This window comes from Ursus arctos, unplaced genomic scaffold (assembly GCF_023065955.2).
Source record: "Ursus arctos isolate Adak ecotype North America unplaced genomic scaffold, UrsArc2.0 scaffold_27, whole genome shotgun sequence".
Classification (NCBI taxonomy): Eukaryota; Metazoa; Chordata; class Mammalia; order Carnivora; family Ursidae; genus Ursus; species Ursus arctos.
In genome coordinates, this window is record NW_026622952.1 from 2,816,739 (window position 1) to 2,829,210 (window position 12,472).

Sequence of the window (12,472 nt, forward strand, 5' to 3'; positions counted from 1 at the left end):
TCCCAGCAGAGGAGCCCGATATGGGGATCGAACCCAGGACCCTGGGCTGAAGGCAGATGCTTAATGACTGAGCCACTTAGGCGCCCCACCTGCCTGCTTTCTTAGTCCCTATAAAGGGTTTTAGCTTTTTAAAAGTTTACTTACTTACGTACTTTATTTATTTATTTATTTATTTATTTATTTATTTATTTATAGGTGGGGGAGGGGCAGAGGGAGAGGGAGACAGAGAATCTTAAGCAGGCTTCATGCCCAGCACGGGGCCTGACACGGGGCTTGATCTCACAACCCCAAGATCATGACCTGAGCCGAAGAAGCCAAGAGTCGGAAGCTTAACTGACTGCACCACCCAGGTGCCCCTCAAATATTTACTTTAAAACACTTGTGTACTGCCTTTTCTTCTAGTGTTTATTCTCTCTGGCTTTTGTCTCCTCTCTTATTTGGGAAAGGCCTTGCTCATTATATGTATTTTATTGATTGATATTTCAAATAGTGTTTTTTTGTCACTTCCTCGGCAAGATTTCCCTATTTCCCCCATCTACGTCCATATTTTTCTTCCCTTCCCTACATGCATTATGGAGTTCATTTTATTACCCTCAGTCCCTTTACATATTTCTGCCCTTCCTTCTCTTCACCTCTCATTCCTCTGTCCCCCTTGGCCCAGCTTCGGGTGAAGGGCGCCGAGCCCGCAGCCTCTGCGGCCTCCTTCCCCGGAGCTCCGGGCCTCGTGGGGCTCTGTGTCACCCTGCAGAGTCACAGCTCGTGAGGAGCTGGACGTCCACAGAAGGCCGGCTTGCCTGGCACGCCTTTCAGCGTGCGTCCTGAGGAAGGCCGACGGTCTGTCAGCCGCTGACAGAACGCTGCGTCTGCGGGCAGCAGACCAGGTGTTGAGAAGTGGCTTCTTTATTCTTTAGCGTGATTTTTTCTGTGTGGAGAACGGGAAGGGTTTTCCTCCTTAGGCTTTCAGTACTGTTTCAAGGTGTATAAAGGGTTGGGCACACTGCGTGCTCTCTATCCCTTTTGGCTGTAAAGAAAGTCCACTGTCCTCCACCCCAACCCACACCCTTGTTAGTGTACCCTTAGTGGTGACTTTACCTTTGACCGTCACGGTACTGTGGACAGCTGGGTGGGAAACCTCCTCTGCTTCCTCTCCCCCGTGTGTTTCAGAAAGGGAACACGGCTCTGCACATCGCCGCCCTCGCTGGTCAGGATGAGGTGGTCCGGGAGCTGGTCAACTATGGCGCCAATGTCAACGCCCAGTCACAGGTAATGGCCCTGTGGGGTCCCGGGCCAGAAGGCATTGCCCTTCTTCTCCGCTTGCATTTCTGTTGTACTGTGGGCACGTGGTCTAGATTAATCAGCAATGTGTGTCTACCTCTGTTCAGGTAACCAGCCAAACAATATGTCTAACTACGGTTTACCTGGGGAGAGAAAGCATGTTTAGGGGTGCGTGGGACACGGGGGGTTCGCAAGGAAGGGAGTGAAAATAGAGGGGATGTGTGTGCAAGAGGCTGATTTCCATGGAGTGTCGCCCCCACCTGGTGGCCTTTTGTAATAATCCCACTAAGCCATTTCAAAGCCTGAGTTTTTCCACCAAGAGACACAGGTGGGGACGTGGCCCAGTGGGCTAGGTGAAAATAGGAAGAAGAGAGAGTTGTCCTGAAGTTGTGAGGATTTTGCACTGGGTTTGGCATCTCTCATCTTGTGGGTGAATGTTAATGACTTTGCTCTTGGTCTACAGAAAGGCTTTACACCCCTCTACATGGCAGCACAAGAGAATCACTTGGAAGTGGTTAAGTTTTTACTGGAAAATGGAGCTAATCAGAATGTAGCCACAGAAGTAAGTACCTTGGGCAAATGGCCTCCCTGCTGAACACCCCGGGAGTAGGACACCATTGGGGGTGTGCATTCCTGGGACATGCCTTGAGAGCTTCCTTTGTTGCAATCAGTGTGGAGTGTCGTTGTGTGCTCTTTCCCTTCGGATCACGGCACTAATCCTGGGTGTTGCCCGGCTCTGCGAGGGAGGAAGAAACAGAGTCATGGGTCTTGAGGAATGCCCAGGCACATACCAGAGACATGACATCAGACTCAAGCTTGTCCTTCCCACACTAAGCACGGCTGAAGGCTGGACCCTGATGAGAAAGGATCCTGCCATAAACCATGAGTCACTTCAGCTCTGGTCCTGAGTTTTGTCATTGAAGAAAGGATGAAATTGAACTAGATAGCCCGAAGTTTCTCTTGGCTCCTAACATTGTAACCCTCAACAGTTAGGTGACCTTGTGCTCGTTCCGCTTCCCCAGTTCATGGGGTCCTGTGCCCCTCGGCACACAACCGAGGAGATTAATCACAGTAGCTCACCATCCAATCCTCAGTGCCTGGCATAGTTTCTAGCATTTGGTAGGTGTTACTAATACTCGCGCAGTGAAGAAATGAATGGTCCTCTGCCATGTTGAAGGGTGAGAGGGAGGGTAGGCAAGGAAACAGTGAAGAAATGAATGGTCCTCTGCCATGTTGAAGGGTGAGAGGGAGGGTAGGCAAGGAAACAGGGTAGTAGAAGCCCTCAGAGCGCTCAGTCAGACTGGGAACAAGTTATAAAGAAAAATGAGTGGCTCTCGGCTCTGGGAAATTGCGGAGAAAGAAAGTGGGTCCAAGAAAGGCTTTAGGGAGGAGATGGCGTTTAAACTGAGCTTGACAGATGAAGAGGGCTCTGAATGGTAAGAAGGTCATTTCCCACGGAGGGCCCCTCATGAGCAAGAGCCCGGAGGTGTGAGAGCACGCGTCCTGCCTGGAAGACAGGAAGTGGTCGGGTGGGGTCAGAGCGAATGGATCTCTCCTCCTTTCCTGTGGCCAGGACGGCTTCACTCCTCTAGCGGTGGCTCTGCAGCAGGGCCACGAGAACGTGGTGGCCCACCTCATCAACTACGGGACGAAAGGGAAGGTGCGCCTGCCGGCCCTGCACATCGCGGCACGCAACGACGACACCCGGACGGCTGCGGTGCTGCTGCAGAATGACCCCAACCCAGACGTGCTCTCCAAGGTGAGGGCCAGGCCCTGGGCCGCGTAGCCACTCCCCGAGAACGCGCCGAGACCAGAGAGGGCACTCGCCCTGTGCACAGAGTGCCACCAGCTGCCATGGTGCCTCCGGATTCCCGCTAGTGCCCTGGAGAGCGCCAGGGGACAGCCCCGCGCTAAACCCCCTAGCGAACAAACACCCAGGAAGATGTGCCTCGTGTGGATCAGGAAAGGTTCTTGCTGCCCCCGGTCATCCAGAAAAGTATCCAGGGCAGGCTGGCTCTCCGGCCAGAGTGAAACTTTGGGATCTGGCAGGTGGTGTTCTAGAATTTATCCCCCTCTTTTCCTGGCTGGCCCCTGGTGGAGGAAGGGAGGTGTCCCTACGTGGGGAGATGAGAACGGGGAGGGCTCCGCAGGGGCCTGGACTGCTAGCTGTCTGATGTTTTGAGGCACTGCTGATGCATTCTCTGTAAGTTGGGGCTGTTGACAACTTCTCTATAGTGGGAGTGGGTCGCACTGAGCTAGTCACATGGTCCCTCCACCCCAGGGTCACTGGGTTTTGTCTGGAAGGCTGCTGACTGGATTAGGCACGGTTTTGGGCTTATGGGACAGAATGATGACAATGACCTGCCAAGGAGTCCAAAGGGCCGCCTTTGGCCAGCCCCCTGAGTCACCATGCCCTTTTAGGGAGCTGAAACAATCTCTAGAGAGAAGATCATGGCCCGCATGGCACTTGTCATTCATTAATTAACATCTCTTCATAAGTAACCGTTCACATGAGTGGGCCCTGAAGAGTTTGAGGTAATGCTAGTCCGTGGTTTGTCCACAGGAACCGCAAAACAAAGAATGGGGGTCCCTCAGAGGTGAGACCCAGCTTTGAATATGACTTGCCACAAAGCATTTCTCAACCCCTTCAGCAAACCCTTCCATCTTGGGTCCTCGGGCCCTGCCGACATTTCCAGAATCCCTGTCCTTATTCTGAGGTGGAAATGGCGGAGCGTGGCTTGTGACAAGTTGTCCCCCTCTGTTGTGCCCCAGACGGGATTCACCCCCCTCCACATCGCAGCTCACTACGAGAACCTCAACGTGGCCCAGTTACTCCTCAACAGGGGTGCCAGCGTCAACTTCACGCCCCAGGTAAGGCCCTCTGGCAGGCCCCGCTCCTGGGCCAGGGCCCTGAGCTTGTCTTCCCCTCACTGTGACACCACAGATTTCCTCCTTACGGCATGAGTGCCCTCGGGTGAGACAGCCCTGGTGTCTCTTAAGGCTTCTCCTTGATGGGTGTCTGATGATCTGCCCATCAGTTTCCATTTGCCCATTCTCGAGGTGGGAAGCCTGGAGGGCAGGGCTTTCTTCTGGTCTGTTGTGATGACACTGAGAGACAGGCCTTGGCCAGATTGCTGCGATTACCCACGATGCTGTCACATCCTCATAGGTTTTGAGATCGTTCCTAGGTGAGAAGTGTCCTAACAGTAGGCTAAAAGTGGCTTCTTGCATTGCTGCCACTGTAGGGCGGGGGCAGGGAGGGGGACAGGGGCATGGGGTGCAGAGCAGCTGCATTCGAGAGGAGGATGCCACAGCCTGACTGGTTCCTCTTCCTCCCCTTCCAGAACGGCATCACGCCACTGCACATCGCCTCCCGCAGGGGGAACGTGATCATGGTGCGGCTCCTGCTGGACCGTGGGGCCCAGATAGAAACGAGGACCAAGGTGGGTGCCAGTGAGCTCCGCGGCAGGGCGGGGGGAGGGAGTTCTGCCTTCCAGAGCCCCCGCTGGGGTGGTGGGCTCTCCGCGACCAGCTAGTGATGGGCCTCCAGCATCCTGGAACAGCCCGCAGCAGGAGCCAGGAGGCAGCAGGAGACACAGCGAGATGTGTCGGAGTTGAGCTGGTCCTTGAGGAAGCATCCTCGCTTCTGTGGCTGCAGTGATACCGCGGGCAGTCTTCCCTCCAGTGGCTCTGATAGGTGCCTTTGGGGCTTTCTCTTTTGGACTCTGTCTTTTAAAGGATGAATTGACACCTCTCCACTGTGCAGCTCGGAATGGGCACGTGCGAATCTCAGAGATCCTGCTGGACCACGGGGCACCCATCCAAGCCAAAACCAAGGTTCGTGCGTCCCTCCCATGAGGAGCATCCTTTCGGCAGGGCTTCAGGTCTGGCCAACTCAGGATCAAATCCCATCTCTGAAAAAGAGAGATGCTAATACTCCTAACTGAACCAGTGTGATGTGTACCCCAATGCCTGTCACACGGGAGACACTCGGTATAGCTCTAATTATCAGCTACATCAGGCATGGCCCACTTTTTCTCTAAAGGGCCAGAGAGTCAATATTTTTAGACTTCGCAAGCAATGCTCTCTGTTGCAACGATTCCACTCTGCCGTTGTAGTAGGAAAGCAGCTATGGATGATATGCAAACTAGCAGTCGTGTTCCAATAAAACTTTATTTACAAATATAGGCAGCGGGCCAGATTCTTCACTGAGAACTTCTCAGTTTTCAGTTGGGAAGCATGGTATGACCTTTGTGACATTCTCTGAGTGGCAACTATTAGCTTGCTAGGGCTGCGGTAGCCAAGTGCCTCACACTGGGGGGCTTGAACCGCAGCGGCCCATCGTCCCACAGTCCTAGAGGCTGGAAATCTGAGATCAGAGTCAGCAGAGTTGGTACCTTCAGAGGCTGTGAGGGGGAATCTGTTCCAGGCCTCTCTCCTGGCGTCCGGTGGTTGCTTGCAATCTTTGGCATTCCTTTGGCATCACCCTGACCTCTGCCTTCGTGCTCACACAGCGTGGTCTCTGTGTGTGAGTGTCTGTGTCCAAACTTCCCCTTTTTATGACGACAGCAGTCATATTGGGCTAGGCCCCCTCTAAGGACCTCATCGTAACTAACCACATCTGCAGTGACCTGATTTCCAAATAAGGTCACGTTCTGAGCTCCTGGGGTTAGGACTTGAACCTGTGAATTTTGAGGTGACACGGATACCAGCTGTCATGCAGCTTGACTGTGTGCCTCCCTTGCTGAAAATGTTTCCATAGTCCCTTTCTGAAAGCTAAAAACTGGTGACCCCAGTCCCTGAGTTCACGGACTGTCATGAAGCCCCTCCTGCCTGCCTGGAGCTCAGCTCCGCGCCCCCATCACACTCGGCCCTCCTGCAGCTTGCACCGCATAGCTAGGGCTCCCCGAGTTCCCGAAGGATCGCTGCCTCTGGTACAGCACACAGAGCTCCCTTCACTGGGAGGTTCTTCCCCTTCTGTCTTCCTAGAGAAGTCGTAGCTCCAGGCCACCTCCTCCTGAAAGCCTTCTCTCCCCATCCTCCCTCCTGGAAACTCTACCCTCGAGGGACCTCTGTGCTTTGATCTTGCCTTCCCTGATGGTCCCACACTGCGTGGCAACAATGTATCTGTTTCCACCTCTTTTGCCTGTGGGTCCACAAGCTTCCTTCTGCCAAGGATTATGTCTGTTCTCTTTTGTTTCCCCAGAGTTTATCCCATAACCTGGTGCTCATTAATCACTTAATAAATATTTGTTGAATTACTGGGTGAAGGATTGAGTGAAGAGTCTCCTCTGTTTTTAATGTGTTTTTTTTTTTTTTTTAAGAGATTGCTACCTAAGAAACAGTGAGAGTCCTTAACGAAGTTGGTTAAGTGATGTGTGTGTGTTAGTGGCCAAAAACAGAGGGATTTAGATCCAAGTTCCATGTTGTGGTCATTCATTCATTCAAAAGCACATGACTGAAGGACCACTGTGTGTGTGCCGTGCTCGTAAGGAGATTGTGGGGCATATGAGAGATAAGAGGCACAGTCACTGATCTTAAGAGGCTGGTAAGTACAGAGACACACACCCGACCAGTTAATTCAGCAACTCTATGAGGAAGGTCCGAGTGAGTGGGACTGATGAAGAAAAGCCCACAGAAGTCTAGGGTGGTCAGGGAAGGCATCCCGAAGAGATCAGCCTGGCTGGAGCTGGCTTGGAGGATTTGATGAGGTGGAAATGAGAGTGTAGTCAGAGAGCAGCAGGAGCACGAGGGCCAGAGTGAACCAAGCTCACTCAGGAGTCATGTGGAAGCATCATGGAGGGAAGAAGTAGGAAGTGAGGTTGGAATCATCGCCTTGAATTCCCGTGTTCATTTCCTTTGCAACTGCTTGTTTCTCCCTCTTCTCCCAGAATGGCTTATCCCCCATTCACATGGCGGCTCAGGGAGACCACCTTGACTGTGTCCGACTTCTGTTGCAATACAACGCTGAGATAGACGACATCACCCTGGACCATCTGACCCCACTCCATGTGGCAGCGCACTGCGGCCACCACAGAGTAGCCAAGGTCCTTTTGGATAAAGGAGCCAAACCAAATTCCAGAGCCCTGGTGAGTGGGAGGCCACAAGAGAAGGTGCCAGAAGGGCAAAGGCTAAGGGAAGCAGGACCAGAGCTGCGTGGCTGAGCCTGGTGGGAAGTGCACCATTCGGTGCCTGGAGGTACCCCCAAGACTCGGGGCCTGGAACATGGCAGTGCCAGCTGGGGCCCAGAAGGCATGGTAGCACGCAGGCGGGCTGGTGACCTTCACACTCCCCGTTCGGCACCCTGATGACAGGCCGAGGTCAGGGGGGAGGGGAATTGGGCCCAGGAGACCTCACTAAGAAGCAGTGTCCGTGGTACGTGTGTGGGTTGGGGGTGCCACTCCATCTAAGCCAGCCTGGAGCTGACGAACAGTGATTCCTTATAGGCTGCCTGGCTTTTTTATCTGCTTGGGGGGGGGGGTGAGTGAAATGGGCTGAGTTAAGCATCCTTCCTCTGCTCATGGGCTTAGAGTTTTCCTAGTGCTGGTGTAAAAGTGAGTTCTCGCCTAAAACCAGTTCCCTCCAGGGACTATGGTTCCTCTCCCTCTTGCCCCAGGCCAGGCATTCCTAGGGCAGTGTCGGGGATCTGGTGGGGCCAGAGCTCTGCGCAGCACATGTCCTTGACCACCATCTCCTCTCTGCCCACTCCCGCAGGGGAGAATTGAGAAGGCAGGGGAGCTACCGGGTCCGCAAGGATGGCTCCTTCATTCATTCAGAAAGCTTTCACTGAGCCCTTGCCACATTCCAGGGACTATTCTGGGGTAGCTGGGGCATTTCTCAACCTCAGCACTATGGACATTTTGGGTCTGATGTTCCTTGTTATGGGGGGGCTGGCTTAGCAGCGTCCTTGCCCCCCCCCCCCCAGTTCTGATATCTTCCTCCCCTGGTTGTGACAATCATCAGTGTCTCCAGACATTGCCAAATGTCCCAAGGGATGGGGTGGGACAAAATCCCCCCCCCTCCCCACGGAGAACCACTGCCTCCCTGAGTAAAACCCCGGGAAAACAAACACAAAAACAAACAAATAAAACTCCCCGCCCTTGTGGAGTTGACATACACAGCAGAGCTGCTGTCCCAAAATCCACTTTACTAAAAGTGATCGGTGATTTCAGGGGAGAGGGAACACGATTTGCTTCACAAAAGTGCTCTTTATTGTCAGTTTCCCCTGAAGGAAACTTAAAACAGCGGGCCCTTTTTGTGCATCCAAAATATGATTAAATTTTTTAAAAAGGTTTATAAACAATGTGTTCAGAAACGTGCTTGGTGCATTAAAGGGAGAGCCCCCTGCCTCTCAGGGGACTGGCAGTAGCGGACAGTCCAGGCAGTGGGCAGAGGCTGCCTCTTCATCAGCGGGGGGGGGGCTGGGGGCCCCTTGGGCTAGAGTTGTAAGTTCCTGCTTGTCTTCTCCCTGGGGGGGGCTGCAGAATGGCTTTACCCCCTTGCATATCGCCTGCAAGAAGAACCACACCCGTGTCATGGAGCTGCTACTGAAGACCGGGGCCTCCTTTGACGCCGTCACTGAGGTAGGAGAGCTCCGCAGATGGGCACATGAGCCCGTGGTCTTCTTCCAAAGGCTTTCTGGAGAGTTCTTCCTCTTAGCTACATGGGGCTGCAGGACTGCGTGTGTGTGTGCAAGTCCTGACTACTGGAAGGGATAAATTGGGTGACCTAGACAAGGGAACGTGTGTCGAGTTTCAGGGAGCTTTCCAAGATCAGGTGCAGGATTTTGAGTTGTGAAGCACACAGAGTCACCCTGCAGTGACTTTTTTCCCCTCCAACCATTTTCCTGGGAGCAAACCCATCTCATTTAACTCCCTTTGCTTGGAAAACCATTTTGCAGCCCCTAGAAACAAGAAAGCACTAGATTCATCCGGCTGTCTCTTCTTTGTAGGAGCAGGAAAGGCTCCTCTGTTCTCATTCCTCTCTTGTGTGTTCCAGTCTGGCTTGACACCTCTCCACGTGGCCTCCTTCATGGGGCACCTGCCCATCGTGAAGAACCTTCTGCAGCGAGGGGCGTCACCCAACGTCTCCAACGTGGTAAGGCCGTGGGGAGAGCAAGGACTCTGTCCTCCGGACGGAGAGCTCAGACGGGAGATCAGATACTGATGCTTAGGTCTCCTCTCTGGGGCTAGAGCGAGAAATCTCACAATAGGAGAGACTTCGGGTTTGGGGAGAATATGTGTGTATCTTGAGCCTTTCCCCGTTAAATTCGTCACACATCTGTCAGTCCTAGGGGTTTTCTTTAGGCAATAATTTGGGAACTTCTGTAAGTGTTGTCGGGGAATACATGTACAGTTTTTAACATTCGTCAGCTCTGAAGTTTACTTTTAAGTATACCGAGAACACGCACGCGCACGCACGCGCGCACACGCGCACGCACGCACGTACCAGGTGTCATAACCGCGTGCTGGGACGACTCCATCTCTTGGACACAAACCCACCAAGTTACTCCAGGCTGGCACTTTGGAACTCTGCGTGTGTCATTTTGGGAACTCGGCATGCATGAATATGTCTACAATTCTGCTGTTTCACAGAAAGTGGAGACCCCGCTGCACATGGCAGCCAGAGCAGGACACACGGAAGTGGCCAAATATTTGCTCCAGAACAAAGCCAAAGTCAATGCCAAGGCCAAGGTGAGTTCTGGAGGCGGGAAGGAGCCTGGGATGTAAGCAATTCAAGGGCAACGAGGAGAAACCCACCCTTATGAGAGGCCCGGCAGCAGTGCGTGTGGCACAGAGGTTCCTCGTCGTTCCCACGGTGGTTGTCCTGAACGCTGAGACTCTGCTGTGCAGGGTTCTGAGAAGGCTGGAGATAGGTTTGCGTCAGAGCTGTCTGTTCATTAGGTTATGAAAGCCCAAAGAGCATGGCTGGCCTGCACGGCTCGGGGGCTGAAAGGGTTTCATGGTGGTCACAGTCATGGGGTAAGAGGAGAAGCAACTTTTTGGAGAACGTGTTACCAGTGAAAACCAGTCAGGAATTACTTGATCTAAAAAAGGAAGATGCCCCGACTGTAAAAAGTATTCTCGAGGGTTGGGCAAGTGAACAGTACAAATTGCTGCTGAATTTGCAAGGCAGTTGGCTCTGACCAACATTGGGTTTTCCTTCTCTGCCGATGACAGGGGCTCAGTTTAGACTTAGAACTGTGGTTTGTGTTTGGGCCATGCCCGAGGCCCCCAGCTGGGCCCAACAGCACCGAGAACCTACCCCTGAACCCCTTCAGTATCGGGGGGAGGAGGAGCAAGGGTGAGAGGAAAAAGCCATCTTTCCCCTTCAGCAGTTTAGACTTTCCCATGACCCCATTTAAGCAGAGAGGCAGGTATCCGCTCAGACGTGACTTGGGAGACAGGAAGAGCTCCAGTTACACTGTGTGAAACATTTTATGTACACCACCTGCTTGATCCTAACCAGAGCCCTATGAGGTAGATTATTGTTCCCATTTTACAGATGGAAGGCTGAGCCTTTAGGCAATTCAGTACAAATAACAGCTAACTGGAAGGATAGTTATGAGGATTAAGTGAGAGAACGTATTTGTTTCTATAACTCAGAGACTTGATTTGAATCCCAGCTCCTCATCTTACTAGCTGTGTGACCTTAAGAAAGTCACTTGGTGGGGCGCCTGGGTGGCACAGCGGTTAAGCGTCTGCCTTCGGCTCAGGGCGTGATCCCAGCGTTATGGGATCGAGCCCCACATCAGGCTCCTCCGCTATGAGCCTGCTTCTTACTCTCCCACTCCCCCTGCTTGTGTTCCCTCTCTCGCTGGCTGTCTCTATCTCTGTCGAATAAATAAAAAAAGTCTTTAAAAAAAAAAAAAGTCACTTGGCCTCTCTGGGCCTCACCTTTCTTCTTTGTAAAGTGAGGGGTTGGATTAAGAAACCTTAGTATTCCCTGTTGCTTGTCTTCACTTTGGGTTCCAGGATGACCAGACCCCGCTGCACTGCGCGGCTCGCATTGGCCACATGAACATGGTGAAGCTCCTGCTGGAAAATAATGCCAATCCCAACCTGGCCACCACTGCCGGGCACACCCCCCTGCACATTGCGGCCCGAGAAGGCCATGTGGAGACGGCCCTGGCCCTTCTGGAAAAGGAAGCATCCCAGGCATGCATGACCAAGGTACAGCCTTCTTCCTCCCGTTCTCAAGAGGCAACTGGGTTGTCACCGCTGGTCCTGGGGTGTGGGACGGGCATTCCCACCTGGTCCTCTGCATTGCCTGGATGATGCTGAAAGTAGATAGGGGGCCAGCACCCCCAGACCGGCCACCATCTGTGAGCCCGATGTGTCATCCTTGCCCAGAAAGGTGGTGAAACTGTAGTTTCTCGTCCCCCCACCTAAACTTTATCCCTTATCATGGTCTAGCTATTAGCTCTAGTCAAATCAGGTTCTGGAATACAAGAAGGACTAAGACAACCCTTGCTCTCGACTAGCTGGTAGTGGGATAACAACACAAGATGGTTACGTGCCATCACCAGGGGTGCAGGTGGCAAGTGGGACAGGAAACCCGCTGATTCCTGGGGCCTCGGCCTCTTGGAGGGATCAGACATTGTTGTGTCCTTTACATGATTGGCGTCTCCATGCCGGCGACGGTGGGACGCCTCCTTTGCCGTGGGCTCTTGCTCTGGGGCAGACGGCTCTGGCACCCCACGGTTCTGACAGCCTGTGTCTCTCCTCAGAAAGGATTTACCCCTCTCCATGTGGCGGCTAAGTATGGGAAGGTTAGAGTGGCGGAGCTGCTGCTGGAACGGGACGCGCACCCAAATGCTGCGGGAAAAGTGAGTTTGAACTTCCCTCCCTCTCTCGGCTCCAGGCCAGAGCCAAGGATACACTTCCCTGCTAGTGCCTCTTGTGTCCATCTTTTGAATGGGCGGCCACCTAGGGGGAAGGGGCTCTGGCAAGACTGCCTTTCTGACAAAGGCCCCGTGCTCTTAGAAAACCTGGGGGCCTTCTCCGAGCGAGTGTGTTGATTGTGCTGCCCCCCCCCCCGGGGTCTCAGAACAAGGAGGTGGTCCCGGGTCTGGCGGGTTATGCTCTTGAGTGACTTCAGATCAAGACTGGATTTGGGAGGACTTTTAACCAGATCGTACCATGTATGAAAGAAATGATACAGAGCCCCCAACGGTGCTGCCCATAGCTGAAGGGAT

General features: G+C 53.2%; 1 protein-coding gene across 5 annotated transcripts in view; it reads left to right on the forward strand.

Moving 5' to 3' along the window:
* Positions 1 to 12,472, forward strand: part of ANK1 (ankyrin 1) — a 210,984-nt gene that overhangs the window by 141,083 nt on the left and 57,429 nt on the right. For all 5 annotated transcript variants that reach the window (XM_057303493.1, XM_057303492.1, XM_057303494.1 and 2 more), the window contains exons 4-15: positions 1,165 to 1,263; positions 1,739 to 1,837; positions 2,849 to 3,034; positions 4,048 to 4,146; positions 4,620 to 4,718; positions 5,014 to 5,112; positions 7,167 to 7,364; positions 8,760 to 8,858; positions 9,274 to 9,372; positions 9,870 to 9,968; positions 11,250 to 11,447; positions 12,005 to 12,103. In XM_057303493.1, coding sequence (XP_057159476.1) covers positions 1,165 to 1,263; positions 1,739 to 1,837; positions 2,849 to 3,034; positions 4,048 to 4,146; positions 4,620 to 4,718; positions 5,014 to 5,112; positions 7,167 to 7,364; positions 8,760 to 8,858; positions 9,274 to 9,372; positions 9,870 to 9,968; positions 11,250 to 11,447; positions 12,005 to 12,103 — 1,473 coding nt within the window. The remainder of the gene's footprint in view (positions 1 to 1,164; positions 1,264 to 1,738; positions 1,838 to 2,848; positions 3,035 to 4,047; positions 4,147 to 4,619; positions 4,719 to 5,013; positions 5,113 to 7,166; positions 7,365 to 8,759; positions 8,859 to 9,273; positions 9,373 to 9,869; positions 9,969 to 11,249; positions 11,448 to 12,004; positions 12,104 to 12,472) is intronic.